Source organism: Myxine glutinosa, chromosome 1 (genome assembly GCF_964187855.1).
Source record: "Myxine glutinosa chromosome 1, kmMyxGlut1.1, whole genome shotgun sequence".
NCBI classification, from domain to species: Eukaryota; Metazoa; Chordata; class Myxini; order Myxiniformes; family Myxinidae; genus Myxine; species Myxine glutinosa.
In genome coordinates this window covers 191,068,271-191,091,501 of record NC_136261.1, presented here as the reverse complement: position 1 = coordinate 191,091,501, position 23,231 = coordinate 191,068,271, and the positions used below count along the sequence as shown (strand labels likewise).

Genomic DNA, 23,231 nt, shown 5'->3' with positions numbered 1-23,231 from the left:
AACTCCAAGAAGATAAACAACATGACCTTCCAATGGGCGAAAAATTAATTCCTTTTATTGGGAAAAAGGCAAAAGTATCAATCACATTACTGACGATACTGCTACCAATTACTCCGTTATGGACGTCATAAAGTGTACAAGTAAAGGAAGATTCGAAGAGATACCCAAATGCAATGACTTGCAGGCATTTCTCAGATCAGTCGACAGTCCTTCACACACAATACTCAATTTAAAATCTTGTTTTTCAGCGCAATTTAAATTGCATTAAAAGAACGACTGCAAATGCTGGGTCAAATCCGGCGAGCTGTCGATGTCATATTATGTTCAGACCGCCATATAACCTTGATGTTCAACATTTCGGAATAGAGTGTAAATTAAGAAAATGTGTCCACATATACAAACTATTCATAAAATTAAACATCATGAAAATCGGAGGTATGATCAAAAAAGTGTTTTTATTTCCACCACCAAAGGTGGATGCTGGTGATATTTTCACCCCCTGTCTGTCTGTTTAATTGTCCTTGCCTGTCTGTCTATGAGCATGATATCTCAAACCGTTATGGACGGATTCGGCTGAAATTTGGTCGAGGGTGTGATAAGGATTAATTGATTCGATTTTGGTGAAGATCCAGATAAGCGTAGGCCTACAGATCCAGATCAGATAATTTTTTTCCGTGATTCTTCACGACCGGTATTGAATGAGAGGGCCAAAAAGGATAAATACTAAAATAGCAGGATATCTCAAAAAGTTGTGGATGACTTATGACAAAACTTGGAGGAAGAGTTGGTTAGATTTTGGTTTTGGATTAGATTTTGGTTCAGGTCCGAATTCACATCCGGCCTAAACTGTTCAGTCTGGTGGGGGTATGCTCACTATACCGAGTGCCGTTCAGCTTCTCCTCTTCTTCACTTTATAAGGGGTGAGGTCCGATGGCACCAAGCTTCTGCCCTGCCTTGACCAGTTACTCCTTCACTCCCCTCTGTCCTCAGCCAACTCTCTCCTCTCCAACCACCCCCACCTTACAGACATCCCTCCTCACACAATCCTCCCACTCAACTGTGGTCTACCTTCTTCCCGCAACCTATCCACTCTCTTTACCATTCTCTCTTCCCCTATCCGCACCAACTGTCCAGCCCATCTCAGCTGGCATTTCACCAATCTCCCCACCAAGCTCATATACACACCATCCATCCTCCTTCTATCCACCCTTTTCACTCCCACAATTCCCCTGACTCAGTTGTTCTCGCAAACCTGCAGCCTCTGTTGTTGTCTCTCTGTCAGTGCCACCGTGTCCAGACCGTAAAGGTAGGCTGTCATTACACAAGAGATCAGAACCTTTCCTTTCAATGTCTTTGAAATATTTCTGTCTGCCATTACTCCCTCTATCATCCTCCACACATTTTCACCCACTCCAATGCTCCTCTGCACCTCTGCCTCCGATGCACCATCCCCAGTCACCGTTCCTCCCAGACACTCAAACCTATTTCCTTGTCTGATCTCCTTCCCCTCTAACCTAATATTCATTTCTTTTCTCTGCTGCCCAACCCACATCACCTCTATCTTCATATCAGCTTTGCAAATTTGGATTTGGGGAGTTTCTCCCATTCTTCCTTGCAGATTTCCTTATGATCTGTCAAGTTGGATGGGGAGCGTCGGTGAACAGCAATCGTCAACCTTTCCACACATTCTCAATGTGATTCCAGTCTGGGATTTGGCTGGGCCACTCAAGGACTCACATCCTTGTTCTGAAGCCATTCCAGTATTGCTATGGCTGTATACTTGGGGTCATTGACCTGTTGGAATGCAAATCTTTACCACAGTCTAAGGTCTATTGCGAAACAGATTCTCCTCAAGGATTTGCCTATATTTGGCTCCATTCATTGTTCTCTCTATCCTTACAAGTCTCCCAGTCCCTGCTGCTGAAAAGCATCCCCATAGCATGATGCTGCCACCACCATGCTTCATGGTAGGGATGGTGTAACATGGGTGATGAGCTGTGCTCAGTTTATACCAGAAGTAGCGCTTTACATTCATGCCTAAAAGTTAGATTTTAGTCTCATCAAACCACAGAACCTTTTGCCTCATGCTCTCAGTCTTTCACTCGCTTTTTGCAAATTCCAGGCATGCTATGCTTTTTTTCTGGAGTGGCTTCCATCTGACCACTCTCCCATATAGGTTAGACTTGTAAAATTGTTTTATACCCTTCCCCAGATCTATGACCCCTCACAATTCTATATCGGTGTTCTGCGGACAATTCCTTGGACTTCATGGTAGTTTCTGCTCTGACATGCACTGTCAACTTTGTGACCTTATATAGAAAGGTGTGTTTCTTTCAAAGTCATGTCCAATCAATTGAATTGGCCAGAGGTGGACTCCAGTCAAGTTGTAGACATCTCAAGGATGATCAAAGGAAATTTGATGCACCTGAGCTCAATTTGGAGTGCCATGGCAAAGGGGTTGAATACTTATTGACTCAAGACATTCAGCTTTTCATTTTCAATTGATTTGTAAAATTTTCTAAGAAAAAATTCCACAGATATTATGAGGTAGATCAGTGACAAAATGTGTAGATTAGTGACAAAAAAAATCTCAATTTAATCTATTTTACATTCAGGCTGTAACACAACAAAATGTGAAAAAGCAAAGGGGTGTGAATATTTTCTGAAGGTACTGTAAATTACAAGGGAACATACTTGTACATGGATGATGTCAATTAAAAATTTTGTGCCAAAGGTAAAACCACATACACACACACCTTGCAGAACAGGTAAAACCTGTAAAGCAATATTTCAAGGATGTAAATTGGAATTTTGACTCGAAAATGTGCCCAATGTACATTCATAGCAAGCAAAGTCAAAACAAATAAAACTCAACTTGTGAACAATATATGAGCTAGAAAACAAAACACACATGGTGAGGGGGTAGAGGATCAACACCACCAAAATTGGCACAAACTAATGTGCAAAACAATACTGCAGGAAAATCTGTGCGGAATATGGCTAATCTCAAAAACAATCCTCCCCAAGAAACGAAATCAAAGCCAGAAACCAGCTTACAGTGCCAGTTTTCCATTGCAGCTGCGCTGAAATAAATTTTGCCCCTGGCAGCAAACAAGATGGATATCAAAACAAGGAAAATGCTTAGTATCCACAAAATATGTATAAAACCAATGCATCCCAAGACTACACCTGCCAAAATGTTGAGGCAGCAGCCTCATCAAATTGAATCAGGTGTAAACAACTGTACAAGTGGAAACCAGTGAAAAACAGCTCAACAGATCATACATAATACACCATTTCTAGCGAACACAAAGAAAACAAATCTGGAAAGCTATCCCAAACTCACTTTGCCGAATCAAAATAAAACACAAATGTAATTCGAATTTGTAAATAAGAATGAGTGAATAAGAATAACCTGACATGGGTAAGAACATCTATTAATCTATATGGTACATGGTTCGAGGTCACCATTACAGTTTAGAGGTGCCAGTTGCACATATACTCCCTCTGGGGATGGCCTCCCTGCTAATAATCTCTCAGGGTGAATCAATTGCATACTGACATACAGAAATGGTTTCTAGATCACTAATATTGTACACCACACCTTTCCTATGCCATCTCCAGGCGCTGGATATCGTCATTGCCGGGCACCGAAGGGGGCTCGGCAATGACGCACACTGAAAGGGAGTACTCAGTTTTCACTCTGGTTGTTTTCTTGCTTTCTTGGTTGTCCGGGCGATATCTCAGCCATCCTTTGAGCTAGGAAGTTGAAATTTTGGCACAATCGTGAGCATGTACTTTGTCGTATTATTTGTTTTTTGATTAATCAATTGATTGTTTTTTTGTTTTTTTTGTATACAAGATCGAGGCTCGTGAAAGAGCTAACATTAATCACACAGAAAGACAAACCGACACATAAAACATATAACATGGGGAGCGGTAGACAAGATGGGGAGAGAGGGGGAAGGACACAAACAACATTTGAGAGCAGGGACATCGAGAGATCTGTGGGAGGGAGAGGGCTTTGGGGGGGGGGCGTTTTGGCATGGGAAGGTGGGGGGGGGGGGGTGGGAGAGGTATAAAACATATGGACACTGCCAGGACTTCCAGGAGAGAAGTTGGAATTTCAAAGAAAGTGGATCTGGGGTGAATTAGCGGGGGTAGAAAAGATCAAGGTTTTGGATGGGGGAAGATAAGAGATGGTGGTGAACAGCTGTTTTAAAGACCTGGAGGGAGGAATGGGATTGAAGGCAGTGTGGGAGTTTGTGCCAGAGATGGGAGAAAAGAGGAATGAAAGAGTGAAGGTGAATAGAGAGCCTAGATTTCGGCAGTTTAACCATCAAAGGGTTGCTGGCAGATCTTGTGCGACCTGTAGGAATATTTGGGGGGACAAAGCACAGAGAGAGCTGGGGGAGCAAGGCCGGAGAGGAGTCGGTAGAAGACAGAAAGACCACCTACCTGCCTGCGGTGAGTGAGTGAAAGGCCCTCGGAGATAGCTTCATCGCGGGAGATTCCAATGATTCTGAAAGCTTTGGTTTCAACAGCGTGAAGCCGAGCTGGGTGTGAGGCAGGAGCACCGGCCCATAGGGGAGAACAGTATTCCATTGAGCTGCGGATGAAAGCCTTGTATGTGGTGAGGAGCTCAGGTGTGCCAAGGAAGGACTTCGCACGACGGAGGATGCCGTCGGCGACTGGCTTTGGAGGCCAGCTTGGAAATATGGTTTTCCCAAGAAAGATCATGGCAGGTAGTGAAACCCAAAGTGTTATTTAATTATTAGCGATTAATTAAGTAACTATTTATTTCCTTTCTCTTCTGGCCATGATACAGGCACCTTTTGAGTTAGGAAGATGATATTTGGACATGCCAATGACAAAGTGATTTGGCTGTAAAAGATATTTTTGATTTATTGATTAATCAATTAATTATTTGATTAATGACAATGTTTTTTGTTTTTTTTTAAGTTACAGATTCTGATGAAATGGTGGTGGTTTACGTGTTCTATAAGCGAATTGATTCATTATTTCATTTTTTTAATGATTTTTTTTTTTTAATTATTAATTATTTCTTTATTTTATTTCTCATCTGGTACTTTGGTCATGGGGCTGAAATACATGTGCCATGCTTTATGTTTTTGGGGGAGAGAACGTTTAACCTTTTTCTTTATAAAAAGTCATGGCAACAGATGATGGCCAGAGCTGGAAATACTTACTAAGGGATAAGTGTGTTATTGGATGGCAATTTGCCAATAAAAACTTCAAAAGTGTACATAGGCTGACTGATGCTGTGGTTAGTTAGCAGCTGACACTACTTTATTACTCTGTGGTCGCGAAGCAAAAATGGAGTTAAGTGATAGGTTGTGTGCGTATGTACATATGTCGTACATACGTCCGCATGTGTCTGCATTTTTAAAATTCATTTTCTCGGCAAGCATTGGTCCGATTGACACGAAGTTTTGCAGCATAGGAGCGCCCCTTCCTGCATAATTTTTAGTGATAATTATGACATCATCAGTCGTGTGGTACAGACGCCATCTTAGAAAAACTTTGCACCTTTATATCTCCCAAACCGCTCAATGGAAAAAAATGAAACATAGCTCATTATCAAGTACGTCCCACGGCGAATAAGATACCGTTAATGATGACGTGGGGATGGCCTTCATTATGAGTACTATGATGATGGTCAAGTACTATTATAACCTTCATTATGACATAATTCGACAAGTATATGCGATCAGTATGCTTGATGCGATCAGTATGAAATTCTTTTTTTCTCTGCAACTGTTAGTCCAATGGACAGGAAATTTTCACTGTAGGAGCACTTCCTCCTGTATAATTTTGAAATGATAATTATGACGTCATAGTTCATGTTGTGCAGGTGCCATCTTGGATAAAAAAACAAACGAAAAACGTTGCACCTCTACATCTCCTAAACTGCTCCATGGGAAAAATTTAAATGTGGCTCATTGTAAAGAATTCCGCATGGGGAATAACATTTATATGGAAGATTGTGTGATGAAGGATCTCTAGCTTGCTCCTGCGAAATCGATTGGCTATCTTACGAGAAAGCAAACTGCCCTCGGGGCATATGACAAACGAAGCCCCAATGAGCCACCGAACACTAATAGACCTGAAGTCACTTCATAAAATGATTAAATATTCCCATATTCTGGTCGGGTTTATCATGATGTATGGACTTAATACAGATGCAGTGAACCAATATAGCAATTTTTGGCACAGGATGACTAATTTGCCCATCAGCGAAGCGACAAGTAGGCTCTGCTGGTATTCTAGTAATTTAGATAACTACTTGAGGACTAGCTCTGAACTTGGCTCACATGAGCCTGGCTTCAAATCAACATGCAACTCTCACCCGATAAGTGCCAGTACGGCATCGTGTTTCAGCAATGTTCGAGGCATGTTTCCCAGGTAGGGAGCCAATTGATAAAATACGAACGCTGACGGCTTGAAGTGGTCTTCAAAAACAACACTATATTTTGAATGAACATACATTTTGATGTTGAATTTGGTTGTTCCTCGGGTTTCAACCACATATCACACGGTTGTTGACGATCTTTTTGTGGGTCAGAGATGAAAAAAAAAAACAATTCTCGACGATTGGAACAGTTAAAAGCTTGGCACATTAGCATCTTGAACTCTAGAATAACTTGTGATAAAATGCAGATGTACACATCCCTCAATGAATTTTGCATCTGTGATATCACGCAAATTGATGGAAGTAGCTCATTTGCATAATAGAAGTGAAGATAGTCCGATTTTAAAACACGATTATCTGGCTTATTATTCGCCCCAAAAATTAGTTGTGCTATGGGTCAGGGATATCATCCTCTAAAACAAATTTATTTTTAAAAAATTCATGATTTTGTCCCTTCAAGGAACTTATCTTGGAAGTATTGCTCATCTGTTTTGCTGGGTTTCTTTGGCCTTCCAATCAATTTTCAATCTTTAACTTCTCCGGTGTTATTATGCTTCTGCATTGCTGCTTGACTGCCACATCTGGAAATACCTGTTTTGTGGGATATTTCTCTCAGGGAATTGCTTTCTTGTTGTAAAACCATTTTAGTATGTGTCCTCGAGTTTGATATATTGGGTAGGGTGCGGGGGTCATATTACTTGAAGGAGAGAAATTACAAATTAGTGAAAGAAATGTGGTGGCCAAAGACATTTAGATTATTTACACAGGAAGAATTTTTTTTTTTAAAGATGACCGAGAGAGTTCATAGAACACGTACCTCTCACAGTCTTGAGAAAAAAAGGACATGGGCAGGCTCTGCGAGCAGAAAATTTGATTGGTCGAGATAATGTAAAATGCCATATTTTGTCTCAAGACTAAACTCAAGGTTTTTGAAAATGCCAACAACAACAACTATTATTCTCAAACCTGCTGTACTAATGCAACAGGTTATATAATACAATGCCATTTGTGTGTCTGATCTCCTTTTTATATTCAGTTGCAGTGATATAAGACAACACTCTTTTCTGCAGCATTTTAAAAATATCAAGTATATTTGGTACTGATTTATTCAACAAAGTATTTACAATCCAAGAAAGAAAACTTCAGACCACAAGACAGAAAAAAAAAATTTCAACATGATGAAAGTGCAACAAACATCTTACATCTTTTGATCTTTAAAAAGAAATCTGGAGAAAATCCTTTAAAAAGATCATTTTGGCATTAGCACTTCAATAATCTTGGGTAGATATTTTGAATGTGGCAGCATCTCTCAAAGGAAGGACTCCAACGATGGAAAACAGACTCCAAAAAGGACTCCAGAATAGTCCGAAAATATTTCAGTTGAGAAAGTATCATAAAAATATTTGTGGATCGCAAAAAGTTGGCTCGAGTCAGAGCTTCTGCAGATTATGCCACCTGCCATTTGAGGCACTTTGTTAAAGTCCAGCAAGCGCTGGAAAACCAGCTTTCATTTTATAGGCACAGCCTGCCATCTTTGGCTTGCAGTGCTTTTTCTGCTATGGCAACCATGGCCTGCATTTTCTCAACGTCATCATCAGCCAATGCCATGCCAGATCCACGGAGCAGGAAGTGATTTAGAAAAAGTTTCAAACCTTCACAGAACACCTTCAACTTGGGCAGGCCAGAGACTCTGAGGAGGTGGTGTGAAAGAAAGGTAACACACACATCACAAGCATTGTGAACTCTGAATAAATCATGATGAATAAAAAGTCAAAAAAAAACTATATGAAAGTGTTCCTAGAATCATTTCAACCGTTTTAAAGGAAAATATTGGACATACTCACTATGTATTTATATCAAGGTATATTATGTACAGACTTCGTCATTCGAATAAGATTTTCTTTTTCATAAAGGAGTATTTGTATTGAACACCGTTTTAGTTTCCTTATGCATCAGAGTAGAATAATGCAAGATGTCAAAGACTTTTGCAAAGCAGCACGCATGCACACGCCTGTTGATTATCCTCACCTGGAAAATATCTCAATCAGATCGTCTTCCTGTGTGCCCAATAGAACTCGGGTGAGAACTTGCCGCAAGAACCTCATAGAGTTCTTGTCCAGTTCACTAAACTCCAAAACCTTATGAGTAGAGAGAAAACATTCTTAATCTTGAATTACAAAAAAAATGTTCCTTCTACATGAGAAAGAAAAAAATACATAAATCATAAATGACAAAAGATACATACAAAAAGTTTCCAAAAAAGGTACAAAATGTTCCTTTAGACCATGTGCAAAATTAGTGGTAAATCACCTGTGATCAACTTATTTAATGAGCTAATCAAACATGTTTCACACCAATTACTCAGCATGTTGAACAGTAACATTTTTCATGTCAAATGTCGAAATAAAACTGCCAGGATTTACCCCACGTGTGTGAAGCGAAAAGTGGGGGTTAAGCAATTGGTGCACTTTGCATTTCTGTCTGTCTGTCTGTCTGTCTGTCTACAGATGTCAGTTTATGATCGAGGAACACGATTTCAATTTAATTATCTATTTTAACACCAATCTGAACATGAATCGGAACATAAACCTGCAGTTTAGCAGGACTTTGGTTCTGAATTTGGCAAATTGAACAGAATTTCGTTCCGGGGCACATGTGCACATAGGAGTAAGGTCTGACACTCAAGAGAAATTGAAAATCATTTCAAACAGGAAACTTACTGTTTTAGGGACTTCGGGACGTCATAAAGGAAGGACACAAACAACAGGCATGAATAACTAATTTAACGTATTAAATAAGGTGGTGCACCAACGGCAGTACATTTCCAGAAAAAGGTCCTTTTTTCAATACAACATTTATTTTTTATATATATATATATTTTTTGTATACAAGATCGAGGCTCGTGTAAGAGCAAACATCAATTACAAAAACAAACAAACGGACACACAAAACATACAAAAAAGGGAGCGGGAGACAAGATGGGGAGAGAGAGGGAAACACACAAGTACAACAGCAGAGAACAGGGACATCGGGAGATCTGTGGGAGAATTAATTACACATTAATTACACATTGAATATGTAATTCAATTTCAATTGAATTACATACTTTAACACTGTAGAACACAAATCACCTTCTTGAAACTTTTTGGAATATTTTCTTTCCTCCTTTACCTAAACAAGCATGACCACACTGTGGTCGCAACCTGCAGAAAAACTCGGTAACGGGCCGATTCGGAAACGCGCATTTAATGTGCGATAAAAAAAATTAAATCAACACTTCTTATCCATGCCATGTCACCCTCCCCACAGTAGTATCAGAACGAGCTTATTCGTCACACGGTCACGGATTGCTTAACCCCAACATATGGCCGTTAAAAAATTACGTAACGCTATTTTTAAACTACACGTTATGGCCATGACAGTATAGTTAGCAATAGCTATTTTAGCAACTTGCGTAATGCAACGCTCAATTACGTAACGCAATGCTTTATTACCGTCATTTTGTCTCGGTGCTAATGGTGGGTATGGCAACATATCAAGCAACATATGAGTGTGGTCCGGCAGCTGTCCAACCAATGGGTGCACATTTCAAAAATCGATCCACAACAACAACTACAACAACAACAGCAACACAAAGATATTGTAGACTTGTGACATGTTGTAGGTAAAAGACATGCCTATTCCATTACTCCACATATTCCTATCTACTCCAAAACTTCGTTTCCTTCCACCCCACTCCTCCAGTATTACTTTACCCTGCTTGGTTTTTTGTTTTTTTTCCTACCTTATCTTGCCTTTTCATTACTTTTAACCCCTTCAAACTGGGTAACCACATCGATACTCAGCAATCTCGGTTTTTAACCACAGAATAGTTTTAGCTTCCAACAACAATACATGAAAGTTTGAAACAGTTTCACTTACCTTGAAAATAGAAATTGGAAGAGCTTTGCACGAGATCATGTGAGAAAGAAAACTACACAAGTTTTCCTTGCAGAGAGCAGAAAGTTTTTGCAGCTCACGCAGATGGTCCCACGTGCTAAACTGGAAGGTCATCTGCCAAGGCATAAACAGTCGCAGAACTCAACAATTAGTACAAGGAAATATGGTGACAAAATGCAGCATATTATCCAGCAGACAATGGTCTGGGTAAAATAATTGAGCTGTAAAAGCAATACCAATGGTTAATGTGCCAGCTCTAGCAAATGCTGCTGAAGGGGGAAAGCAATGAGCAAAGTGTGCTCGACAAGAGTGCAAAATCAGGTCAATGCAACAATAGTCTTTTACTTTCTATTTTAATTAAAGAAAAGGAGGGCTTAAGGTGGAAAGCGTGCCCCATCAACAACAACAACAACAACATGCATTTTAAGGCCTTTTTCCCTGCTTGAGCGGGGGTTAACCTTGCGGTCCCCATGACAATCTTCTCCATCTTGCCCTATTTTCTGCATCTCTCCTTGTTAACCCCCTTGCCCGCATTTCTTCTTCCGCCATCTTTAGCCAAGTCTTTCTCGGTCTTCCCCGTCCTCTACTTCCTTCTACATTCATTTCCATCACTCTTCTCAACCAGTCACTTTCATCCTTCCTCAACACATGACCAAACCATCTCAACCTGTTCCTCTTCACAGCATCAATCACAGGCTCTATTCCCATCATTTTTTCCCAATTCATCATTTGTCTTCCTCTCTCTCAACGATACTCCACACATCCATCGAACCATTCGCATTTCCACCCTTTCCAACCTTCGTTGCTGCTCTACGTTCATTACCCATGTCTCGCTCCCATAAATCATAACACTTCTCACACATGCAGCATACACCTTTCCCTTCAGCTTCAACGACACTCCCCTCCTCATCAGCACGCCACTCAGTTCCCGAAACTTCTTCCATGCACATCTCACTCCAGCAACCGTTGCCGAGTCTTATCCACCTTCTCCATTCAGCATGTCTCCGAGGTAGGAAAATGTTTTCACACCTTCCAGCTTCACGCCGTCTCCAAGATCCAACTCAACATTTCCTCCATGTGCAGCTCCCTCTGTGCACACCTTACATTTGAATGTAGCTGCCACACTGGTTAATGACCCTCTCAGACCACTACATTTTTGATGAACCTACTCAGCGCACATTGTACATTGAATGGAGTTCACTCCGACACCCTTCCTGCACACAGCACTGGGCCACTTCCCAGTTCTTTCCACCTCACCACATGCTTTACCACTTGCCATCACCTTCGTCTTTCCAACATTCACCTTCAGACCTTTTGTCTCCATACATTCCTTCCACTTGTTCATCTTTTCCTTCAGTCCATCCATACTTTCCGCAATCAACACCAGATCATCTGCATCCAACAACTCCCACGGTAAACCCTCCTTTACGTTCAGAGCCAGCACCTCCATCACAGCTACAAATATTAGTGGACTTAGTACCGACCCCTGATGCACTCCCACCTTCACCTCAAACTCACCACTCTTCCCGTCCTTCGTCCTTACAGTTGTGCGCGCTCTTTTGTACATTGCCATCACGACTCTGATCAACCATTCCTCCACTCCTACTTTCCTCATTGCCCATGTCAATACTTTGCGTGGAACCTGATCGAATGCTTTCTCCAGATCAACAAACCCAAGAAACAACTTCTTCCTCTTCTCCATGTACTTCTCCTGCAACTGCCTCACAATAAAAAGCGCGTCTGTCGTTCCTCTTCCTGGCATAAATCCAAACTGCATTTCGTCGATCTTCACTTTCTTCCTTATCCTCCTCTCCAACACCCTTTCCAATACCTTCATTCCATGCTCCAATAACTTTATCGCTCGGTACGAGCCACGCTCTCGGTCTAGAGGGTCACCTTTCCCCTTGTATAGAGGGACGAGGGTACTCAGTTCCCAAACCACTGGAATGCGGCCTTCTTTCACCGCCAGATTACAGATCTCTGTCATTCTCTTCACACCCCAACTTCCTGCTGCCTTCAACATATCTCCCACAACTCCCGTCGGCCCTCCCGCTTTTCTACTCTTCATTGCTTTTATGGCTTCCTCAACTTCCTTCTCAGTTATCTTCTCTGCAGGTCCTAAAACTGGGTTACTCTCTATGTTGCCATCCCATTCATTCTCTGTATTCAACAGCATTTCCATATATCTTTTCCATCTTCCTTTAATTCCATCTGGGTCCACAACGATTTGTCCCACTTCATCCTTCAAGCAACTCACCCCCATCACATCACACCTCTCTTTCGCTATCTGCTTTGCAATCCTGAATACTGCTCTCTGACCCTCTTCCGAATCCAAGCGTTCTCCGAACATTTTCCTACATGTCTCCTGCGCCTTTGCCACCTCTTTCTTTGCAGCCTTCTTGGCTGCCTTATAACTTTCATGCTCTGCTGTTTCTGCTCCCATACCCTTTGCCTTCTGCCACTCCTTGAACTTCTTCCTCTTCTCATCAATCCTCTTTCCAACCTCATCATCCCACCACCATGTTTCCGAGTGCCTCGGTGGTCCTTTTGTCCATCCACATACCTCACCAACGGCTCCCAACAGACTAGCATTCATTGACATCCAACCACTTTCAAGCTCAACCATATCATCCTCTACCCTACTCAGCCTCTCTTTTAATGCCTCCCTTACTGTCACCTCTTTCAACCTCCACACCTTCATTCTCGGTTGGTACTTCACCCGCCGAGCTCTCCTCGCACCTTTCACCCTTATGTCGCAGACAACCAAGTGGTGCTGTGAAACAGCCTCCTCCCCCGGGATCACCTTTGTGTCCCGGAGGTGCCCCCTATCTCGCCTACGCACCATCAGGTAGTCAACGGTTGTCGTCGACCCACCTGACGTGGATGTAACAAGCTTATTATCCTCTTTCTGGAACTGAGTATTACAAATCAACAAATCAGCTCCATCAGCAAACTCCAAAATCCTTTCACCTTCTCCATTTCTCACACCATATCCGTAACCCCCATGAACTCCCTCAAAACCATCCATACTCCTTCCCACATGTCCATTTAGGTCTCCTCCTACCACAACAACTTCCTCATCTTTCACGTTTTCCATCAGCTTCTCTATCGCACACCAGAACTTGTCCTTCTCTTCATCGCTCCGACCAACCTGCGGAGCATATCCCGAGATGACGTTCACCAAGAGCTTTCCAATCATTTTCACCATCATCAACCTATCACTCACTCCAGTCACACTCACCACACTGTCTACAAACTCCTCAGAAAACAGGACACCAACACCATTCACGCCCTCCAGGCACCCTTGCCACACAAACTTGTATTTCTGTCCCTGCCTACCCTTCACCATTCTCACACCACTTCCCTTCCATCTCGTCTCTTGCACACAACATATGTCCACTCTTCTTCTGACCAATACTTCCACCACTTCTCCTGATCTCCCTGTCATTGTCCCTACATTCCATGTCCCAAACCTCAGAAACCGATCTCCACTTCGTGCTGTACCCTACCCATATGTAGTTGTAATTGTCATGGTTCTCTTTTTGAGGCAATGTTTTTATGGCCGGATGCCCTTCCTGACGCCAACCCTCTTAGTCGTCTCTTACGACACGCAGGGATACGGTGTACTTATTCTAAATCCTGGGTACACACTGGGAAACGTTTTTAAAAAATGGAAATTCGGGGGGGGGGGGGGGGGGGGGGGGTCTGGGCACCACGGCCGCGGGGGCCCCGCCATCACCATCCCGCGTTTGCCCGGTCAGCACCATGGCGGCTCGGTCAGCACCACACCACGTTTGCCCGGTGAGCACCACACCATGTTTGCCCGGTCAGCACCACGGCGGCCCGGTCAGCACCACACCAGCCCGGTCAGCACCACACCACGTTTGCCCGGTCAGCAACACGGCGGCCCGGTCAGCACAACACCACGTTTGCCCGGTCAGCACCACACCACGTTTGCCCGGTCAGCACCACGGCGGCCCGGCCAGCACCACACACGTTTGCCCGGTCAGCACCACGGCGGCCCGGCCAGCACCACACCACGTTTGCCCGGTCAGCACCACGGCAGCCCAGTCAGCACCACACCACGCCCGCCCGGCCAGCACCACGTCAGCCCGGCCAGCACCACGTCAGCACCACACCACGTTTGCCCGGTCAGCACCACGTTTGCCCGGTCAGCACCACACCACATCTGCCAGCACCACACCACGTCAGCCCGGTCAGCACCACACCACGTTTGCCCGGTCAGCACCACGGCGGCCCGATCAGCACCACACCCTTGGAAATGACTTTGATGCACGTCGGCCCGGTCGGCCCAGAGCCTGGCGCGAAGCCCAAGGACATCAGCACGTCATCCGAAAACAGCTCCAGTTGGTGCGAACCACTCGGTCAATGGCGCGAACCAGGTCCCGACACGCCCTTGCTCGCTTGGCCCTGATGAAGGCCTCGCTGGGTGTTCTCCAAACAGGGGCAAAATCGCCCAAGCCGCGCTGGATTTCGGCAGTGGAAGCCTTGCTCGCTCGGCCCCGATGAAGGCCTCACTGGGTGTTCTCCAAACAGGGGCAGAATCGCCCAAGCCGCGCTGGATTTCGGCGGCGGAAAGCAGCCACGAAACGACGATATTTGGTCAGGCTGTAATGCGAACACCACAGCGGCCCGGTCAGCACCACACCGTTGGAAACGACTTCGATGCTGTGGAGAGATCGAAGCAAGCGTCCTTGCTCGAGCGGACCGGAAGCGGCAGCCCATCATCATCATCAATTGGCACAGGCCGTGCCCCATCAATCTCTGATTATTTTGACAACTAACAAAGTTACCTAGGATACATCATAATTCAAAAGATTAAATCAGAATAGAGTTCAAATGCTTTTTCTTCAATTTATCAACGATTAACCAGACTCGGTGGCGTTATGGTTAAGGAGCCCACTCTGAGTATTCCCATACAGGGCTTTTTCCCCCATAATGAAAACAGTTATTTTATTTCCAACTTCAACTAATATTAAAAACAATTTTATTCCAAAGCGAGATCGGATGATGTTTATACGAGTAGTGCTGAACCGATATCGGTACTGGCAATTGGCACAGGCCGGTATCGCTATCACCGTATCGGTAATCGACACAGGCTGATATCGGTATCACTATCATGGATCACCGTGTCAGTAATTGGCACAGGCTGATATCGGTATCACTATCGCGGATCGCCATGTCGTTAATTGACACAGGCTGATATTGGTATCGCTATCACGGATCGCCATGTCGGTAATTGGCACAGGCCGATATCAGTACCACTATCGCGGATCGCCATGTCGTTAATTGATACAGGCTGATATCGGTATCACGATCGCGGATCGCCATGTCAGTAATTGGCACAGGCTGATATCGGTATCACTATCGCGGATCGCCATGTCGTTAATTAATACAGGCTGATATTGGTATCACTATCGCGGATCGCCATGTCAGTAATTGGCACAGGCTGATATCGGTGTCACTATCGCGGATCGCAATGTCGGTAATTGGCACAGGCTGATATTGGTATCACTATCACGGATCGCAATGTCGGTAATTGGCACAGGCTGATATCGGTATCAATATCGTGGATCGCAATGTTGGTAATTGGCACAGGCTGATATCGGTATCACTATCGCGGATCGCCATGTCGGTAATTGGCACAGGCTGATATCGGTATCACTATCGCGGATCGCCATGTCGGTAATTGGCACAGGGTGATATCGGTATCGCTGTATCGGTAATCGGCTTTCGAAAGCACACCTATTTTATATAAAAGAAGAAATTTCTTTAAAAACAGCCACAATGACAAAGGAAAATGCGATCGCTTGTACAGTGCCAAGGATTAAAGTTAAAACCTACTGCACCTACTTCCTGGTATGTCTTGACATCATACTTTCCACTGTTCCAGGTGTAGCCGAGTGCATCAAAGCTTTTTAAATCATGTATTTAAGGATTGTAAACACCTTTCTTCGATTTGCTGGTGATATACCAATACTTTTGTGGATATACCGACTTTTTTCAGTATACCAGTATATTCAAATTTACAATCCTGGTATATCGATATGAAAATTAATACCGAAATAACCGGTATAATCGCTGGACGCTGTTAACAACCAACAAAAAGTTAAGAGTAATTTTTTAAAATGCCAGCTACACCACGTTTCCCAAGATGGTAAACCTACTCTTACAAAACCAACCAAAAGAAAAACTTTTAAAGAGCATGCACAAAAAATACTGTGCATAACAAGATAAATAGTGGGGCGGCTTAGCCCAAATATTCAAAAGAATTGTGCATTTTGTGATACAAACACCAAATTTGGCACAAATGTACATTAATATGTTGCGAACATTTTCAGATATTGGGCCACTTGAAATTCCGTAATTTTTTTTTTCAAATTTTTTCAAATTTCGTAATTTCAAATTTTTCGGGTGACACCGTCACAATTTCGGTCTTCGAGGCCGGCCGATAGGCAAAGTGTGACCGGAAGGGACGAGGTTCTCCTGACCACGTGGCCCTCGATCTGGGAAGCGAGAGGCGTTCCATTAGTGGACGCGCCCCTCACGCCCGACTTTTGGGCGGCCCCGGCAGGCCGTTTGTTTTGACGTTCCGTGACAGGCCCCGCACCCCCACCTCCGGGCCGACCGGAAGCTTGTGCTGAGTACATCATACCTGAACAACTCAGTGAGGCAGAACACAGCAGTGCACACCAGGGTGACCCCTTCAGTGCATAAACCAATTAACCTGTCCACTGCAGGGCATATAGAAATGAAGTTATTTTCTGCATATAATAATAATATAAGTTCAGTTCTATATAACAATTTCTGTTATCACCACTACCACTACAACTACCACTACTACAAGCTTTGTCTGGAATTTTGTGGACTAACAGACAAACAGACATACAGACAAGCTGGGATCAAAACATTACCTCCTTCCACCATTGAGTGTAGAGGTAAACATCATGGAAATTATATCATGCCCTAGATTTAATTCATGCTTACCCGTGTATTTGCTTCACTGGTTCACAAGGTCTTTTGCATACATGTAATTCAGACTCTCGTCTTCATTGCTGACCACACAATGTTCGCAACATATTAATGTACATTTGTGCCAAATTTGGTGCTTGTATCACAAAATGCACAATTCTTTTGAATATTTGGGCTAAGCCGCCCCACTATATCGGCCGGCCTCGAAGACCGAAATTGTGACGGTGTCACCCGAAAAATTTGAAATTACGAAATTTGAAAAAAAAATTACAGAATTTCAAGTGGCCCAATATCTGAAAATGTTCGCAACATATTAATGTACATTTGTGCCAAATTTGGTGCTTGTATCACAAAATGCACAACAGGTTTGCTATGCTGCTACACTAAAAGGCCAAAACAGGCACCTGGAACCGATGATGGCGATCACATAACTTCTTCCCCAGGTACGCATAATAAGGGTTGAAGGTTCGTTCCTGCAGGCAGCAGCTGAGCAGAACATGCACTATTTCTTGCTGCTGTTGATCCTTGAGGCCCAGTCTGCATGAAAACCATCCAGTGTTAGCTCTTTGCCTAAACTCATCAAGCATATCTCAGTATCTCACCATCACATCATCTCACCAGATCCCCAAACATCAATCTACCACAACTGGTATACCAAAATGGCAAGATAAAACTTACCATGTCAAGCATCATTCCATTTCATTGAAATAAGAAACAAAAAATGACCAAAAAAACATACCTGCTAATTGGACTTTTAAAAAGAGGTTATTACAACTGTACACAACACACTTACCAAAACCAAAAGCCAACACGCACACGCTCCCACAGACACAATTGAACCAATTGCTTAACCCCACTTCTCCCTTGCGTGCATGGGATAAATATTAGTTTCAGTTTATCTAATAAGCTTGAATGAGAGTGAAGAAACAATATTTTGTCTGCCAATTATAACTCTTACACAGACCAGAATCTTCATTACTTCAACCACCAAAGGTGGCCGGATGTTATGTTTTTATTATGCACCATCGATGGATTTGCGTTATCGACAGATCGCGCTGCACTATCAATGCATCCATCATTCGCGCAGGCATCGATCGATCGTGCATAACAGTACCATTCTTGGCATTCGTCACATTCGATCATTAATTTGCCGTCATCTGGGCAGCGTGTATAATTTCTCCCCCTTACCTTTTCATTTCAACTTGCTTTTTGTCACTAATGTAAAGTCATATTAAAATGGTTTTAAGTAAGTAGCATATCAAAAAGACATTTTATATAGAAACGATTATAAAATAATAGAACGTTGCAACGCATATGGAACAAACTCCCTCATTCTCTTCAATCCCTCTCCTCCCTCCAGGTCTTTAAAACAGCTGTTCACCACCATCTCTACTCTTTCCCCATCCAAAACCTTGATCTTTTCTACCCCCGTTAATTCACCCCAGATCCACTTTTTTGAAATACAGAATTTTTTCCTGGAAGTTCTAGCAGTGTCCATATGTTTTATACTTTCCATCCCCCCCCCCCCCCCCCCCCCCCCCACCTTCCCATGCCTCCTCCCCCCAAGCCCTCTCCCTCCCACAGATCTCCCGATGTCTCTGTTCTCTGCTGTTGTACTTGTGTGCTTCCCTCTCTCTCCCCGTCTTGTCTCCCACTCCCTTTATTGTATGTTTTGTGTGTCTGTTTTTTTTTTTGTGATTAATGTTAGCTCTTACATGAGCCTCGATCTTGTATACAAAAAAAAAAAAAAAAAAAAAAAAACAAACAGAGTTTTGCTTTGGTTTTTACCAACACGCCTTCCGAGCCGATTTCAACATCTGGGTGCCGAATCCCCAATGTGATCGCCAAGGTATTTCTCCGGGTACAGTGTGGTATTTCCATGTTTTCCCATGTATTACTGCAGCCAGCTTGTGATTGTGGTCGACGTTAATTTGTGTTCCATATACAACTCATTATTCCTTCCTTTGGAAACTCGTTGATCTTCAATAAGATATTAATAATAATGTGAAACTTTCCTCACGTGAGGAAGGCAAAACCTTACGATTTGTGACAAAACTGGGTGGATAAGTTGGTTAGGCACCAATAACAAGCGATTAGATTTTGGTTCAGGTCTGAATCTAGATCCGACCTATCAGTGGGATACAAAACATAAACTGTTCAGTCTGGCAGAGGTACGCGCTGCTCTACCGAGTGCCGTTCTATTTCAATCCAGTTGTCACGGCTGATTTTGAAAGAATTAGAAATTTGATGATGTGTCCAAGTCCCATGTCAGTTTTAGTAGAAAGAACAGTCTGTTGTTCTGGATACTGACTCACATCGAGCTGTAGCTTTTGGTAAGGATTTGGTAAACAATTTCTGGACAATTGGGTGTGCGACTCCACATTAACGATCTCACTGAAGCTTAAAACATCCATCATCTCATGTAATCTAGCGAATATACTACTGTATATAGTTGCCAATATAACTAGCATTAGCAGTACTAGGGCGTGCCCGTACGTGGGTGCAAAAAACATGCGTGCAAACAACAACAACAAAAAAAAAACTTTGAAACCACGTGGCAGTAACGACCACAGAACCCCCCCCCTCTATTTACATGAAATGGTTTGGTCCATTCGCAAAGCCAAAGCGAACGGCTTGCGAGTACGGTAGAACCCCCCCCTCTATTTACATGAAATGGTTTGGTCCATTCGCAAAGCCAAAGCGAACGGTTGGCCATAGCTCGGTAACTACTTCTCCGATTAATATGAAACCTTGAAAAGGCACATCCTCAGGTCCCCAGCAATATACCTGGCAAGTTTCAAGTATATCGGACCCGTGGTTGTCGAGAAACAGCGGTCACAGACAAACAAACAAACACACAGACACACACACACAGAGGTTACTGGAATTATAGATAGATTAGCTGTACTGCATCTATCACCCACCGAATAAGTTTTTCAAAGGCATCAATGTAATCCTCTCCGCTCAGCAATACGTAGAAGATCCTTCGCCGTATGTCCGTGTTCATGCGCTGCTGCCGTGCCAGCTCCTGCATTTCAGCACTCACCTGGCAACCGTGGGAACATGGCAAACACTCTTTCCACAAATCACCTTTCAAAAACAATCAAATATGATAAATAATACACATTTATGAAGAAACAGCGTAGGACTAAAAATTAACAATGAATGGTGACATAAAACTACACCACTAAGGCATCCCTTAAACATGCATCTTGTTTTAAGTGTGAATCATAACAACAAACAAAACAAAAGTTTATGACCATTTTCCCCATTTTTCAGGGGGTTACTCGAATTATGTCATTCTTCTATATGGAGCTGTCCATTGTCAGTTTTATGCAAACTCAAACATCCCATAACTTTTCACATTTTCAGTCCATGCCTTTTGAGGACATCATCCTTTATTGGTTTCTCCACAGCTTCCTCTTCTGAACTTTGTTCTGCATGACCATCCAAACAAAGTCTTACATTGCTAAATTCTTCCTCAGCAGTATCGATTTTTAATCACTTCCTGATTTCTAAGCTTGGAATTATTTCTTTCATAGACAGAGACAAGCAATTCATTCATCGTATCATTTTCATCTCTGTTCTCTACATTCTTTTTAAATCTCCGATCCGCATTGACCACGTTTTGCTTCCATTCAGTAATGCAGGTCTGATACAAGCTTTACAAACTCTAATATTTCCAGATAATACAATGTTTCTGTGCTTCATGATACCTCTTAGTTTCCTCCATGGATTCTATGTTGATGGCTAATTCTTCTTCTCCTGATGCATCTATCATGTCTCCAACGTAGCAGAAACTTTTGACCTTTTCTAAATTAAATTCTGAGCTCAAGAGCAATTGTTTTTGTTCATCTTTTTCTTGAAATTATTGATCCTCACATCTTTTACATATGAAAATCCCAGCTTTTGTTCCCAAATTTCCTGTGATACTACTGTACCTATTGTGACATCATATGCAACATTCTGAGACTTTCATCGAACATCGAATCGAGTTCCTTCCAACTCTTTTTATGCATTTTGAATGGGGCCATTGTCTGCTTTCTTTCCTCACACATAACCTTCATTTTATTAATGTTAATGCATATACTTACTTTATTGCACTTTTCCATTTTTGAAACGTCTTTTGCATCTTTTTCCACTTTCAGATTCAACACCAAATCATCAGTATACAATAACACGCATGGAATCACAACCTTTCATTCGTCGTCAATCCTTCATCACGATTATAAACGGTACAAGTCAGGAGACGACGATGGTTCACGAGCGAGCGGTATTCAATGACAAAGGACGGACTATAACCGAAACAGGCCCGGACAGGCCAGGCCTGGAAATGTCAAAACGAAGGTTACTGACCTTGAAATGAGATAGAAAATAATGTATAATCAGTTATCAGGTTAGTTAGCTACACAATACCGAAAATTCGGGGAAAAAAAATAAATAATAATAATAATAATAATTAATAAATAAAAAAAAAAAAAAAAAAAATGAAAAATAATGAAAAATCGAGCTCTGTGGGGCTAGACACATGACATTGGCCTAACCAAATATCAAAACCCCTGTCAGATTCCACCAAACCCCTCGGAGAAGATGTAGCTTGAACTTGATTACCCTCTAAAAAGACGTCTTTTTCGGGCATTACTCCGCCCACAATGGGCGCAATACGCCCACTCTCGGCAGGACAACTATACACAAAGAATTAAGTTAAGCACCCCCCCCGTTTTTTTACAACCTCGCACATTACAAGTTTGTTGTCGTCAAAACAGTGTAATATACCCATGTTATTGCTATATTTTCTGGAGAAGTGATATTATGGTCACATAAAAACATAACAATCATTGCGTTTTCAATATTTTATTCTGAATAATTTAAGGTGAAATTTTTTGGGAATTTTAGGCATATTTTCACCTCAATTTAAGTATGGAGCTATAGGTCCATCACGGACAGTGTGGATGACGTTTATGTTTTCTAACGTACAGTCATTGTTCTGAGAAGACCTCTAGCGATCTTTGCGTCAATAACGTGTGTAGGACCCACGTGATCGGATCACTGACTCAACCCTACGTCTCATAGACCCTGTAAGCCGTCGTATGCGTTGCTGTGGCAGGTTGTTCCATTCCCGATGTAATGCACGTTCGGGACATGTTGGGACGACAAATTGCGAAGATGGTCCCTCCAATAGCCAATCTGGATGAATTGGAACGTGCATTACATCGGGAATGGAACAACCTGCCACAGCAACGCATACGACGGCTTACAGGGTCTATGAGACGTAGGGTTGAGTCAGTGATCCGATCACGTGGGTCCTACACACGTTATTGACGCAAAGATCGCTAGAGGTCTTCTCAGAACAATGACTGTACGTTAGAAAACATAAACGTCATCCACACTGTCCGTGATGGACCTATAGCTCCATACTTAAATTGAGGTGAAAATATGCCTAAAATTCCCAAAAATTTCACCTTAAATTATTCAGAATAAAATATTGAAAACGGCATGATTGTTATGTTTTTATGTGACCATAATATCACTTCTCCAGAAAATATAGCAATAACATGGGTATATTACACTGTTTTGACGACAACAAACTTGTAATGTGCGAGGTTGTAAAAAAACGGGGGGGGTGCTTAACTTAATTCTTTGTGTATAGATCATGATATCAACCTCCCACCCAAGTTTCATCAAGATCGGATGATATCATCGGGTAGTTATGCTGCGGACAGACAGACAGACACACACGACGAATATAGTGGTCACTTGATAACTCGTGAACCAAAAATATTTAAAACTGATCTCTGGTACAATCCTACCTCGACTTAAAACATTGCAATACATCCCAGGTTGGTCTTTACCATAGCTCCTGATT

At 42.6% G+C, this 23,231-nt stretch overlaps 1 protein-coding gene across 1 annotated transcript in view; it reads right to left on the bottom strand.

The window, feature by feature from the left end:
* Window positions 1-7,438: 7,438 nt before the first annotated feature.
* NOM1 (nucleolar protein with MIF4G domain 1) overlaps window positions 7,439-23,231 on the bottom strand; it is a 29,082-nt gene continuing 13,289 nt past the window's right edge. The window contains exons 7-11 of the mRNA XM_068124161.2: window positions 20,290-20,411; window positions 17,770-17,902; window positions 10,355-10,486; window positions 8,462-8,571; window positions 7,439-8,123 (exon numbers count right to left, since the gene is read on the bottom strand). Of these exons, the coding sequence (XP_067980262.2) occupies window positions 7,946-8,123; window positions 8,462-8,571; window positions 10,355-10,486; window positions 17,770-17,902; window positions 20,290-20,411 (675 nt within the window). The 3' untranslated portion in view covers window positions 7,439-7,945. The remainder of the gene's footprint in view (window positions 8,124-8,461; window positions 8,572-10,354; window positions 10,487-17,769; window positions 17,903-20,289; window positions 20,412-23,231) is intronic.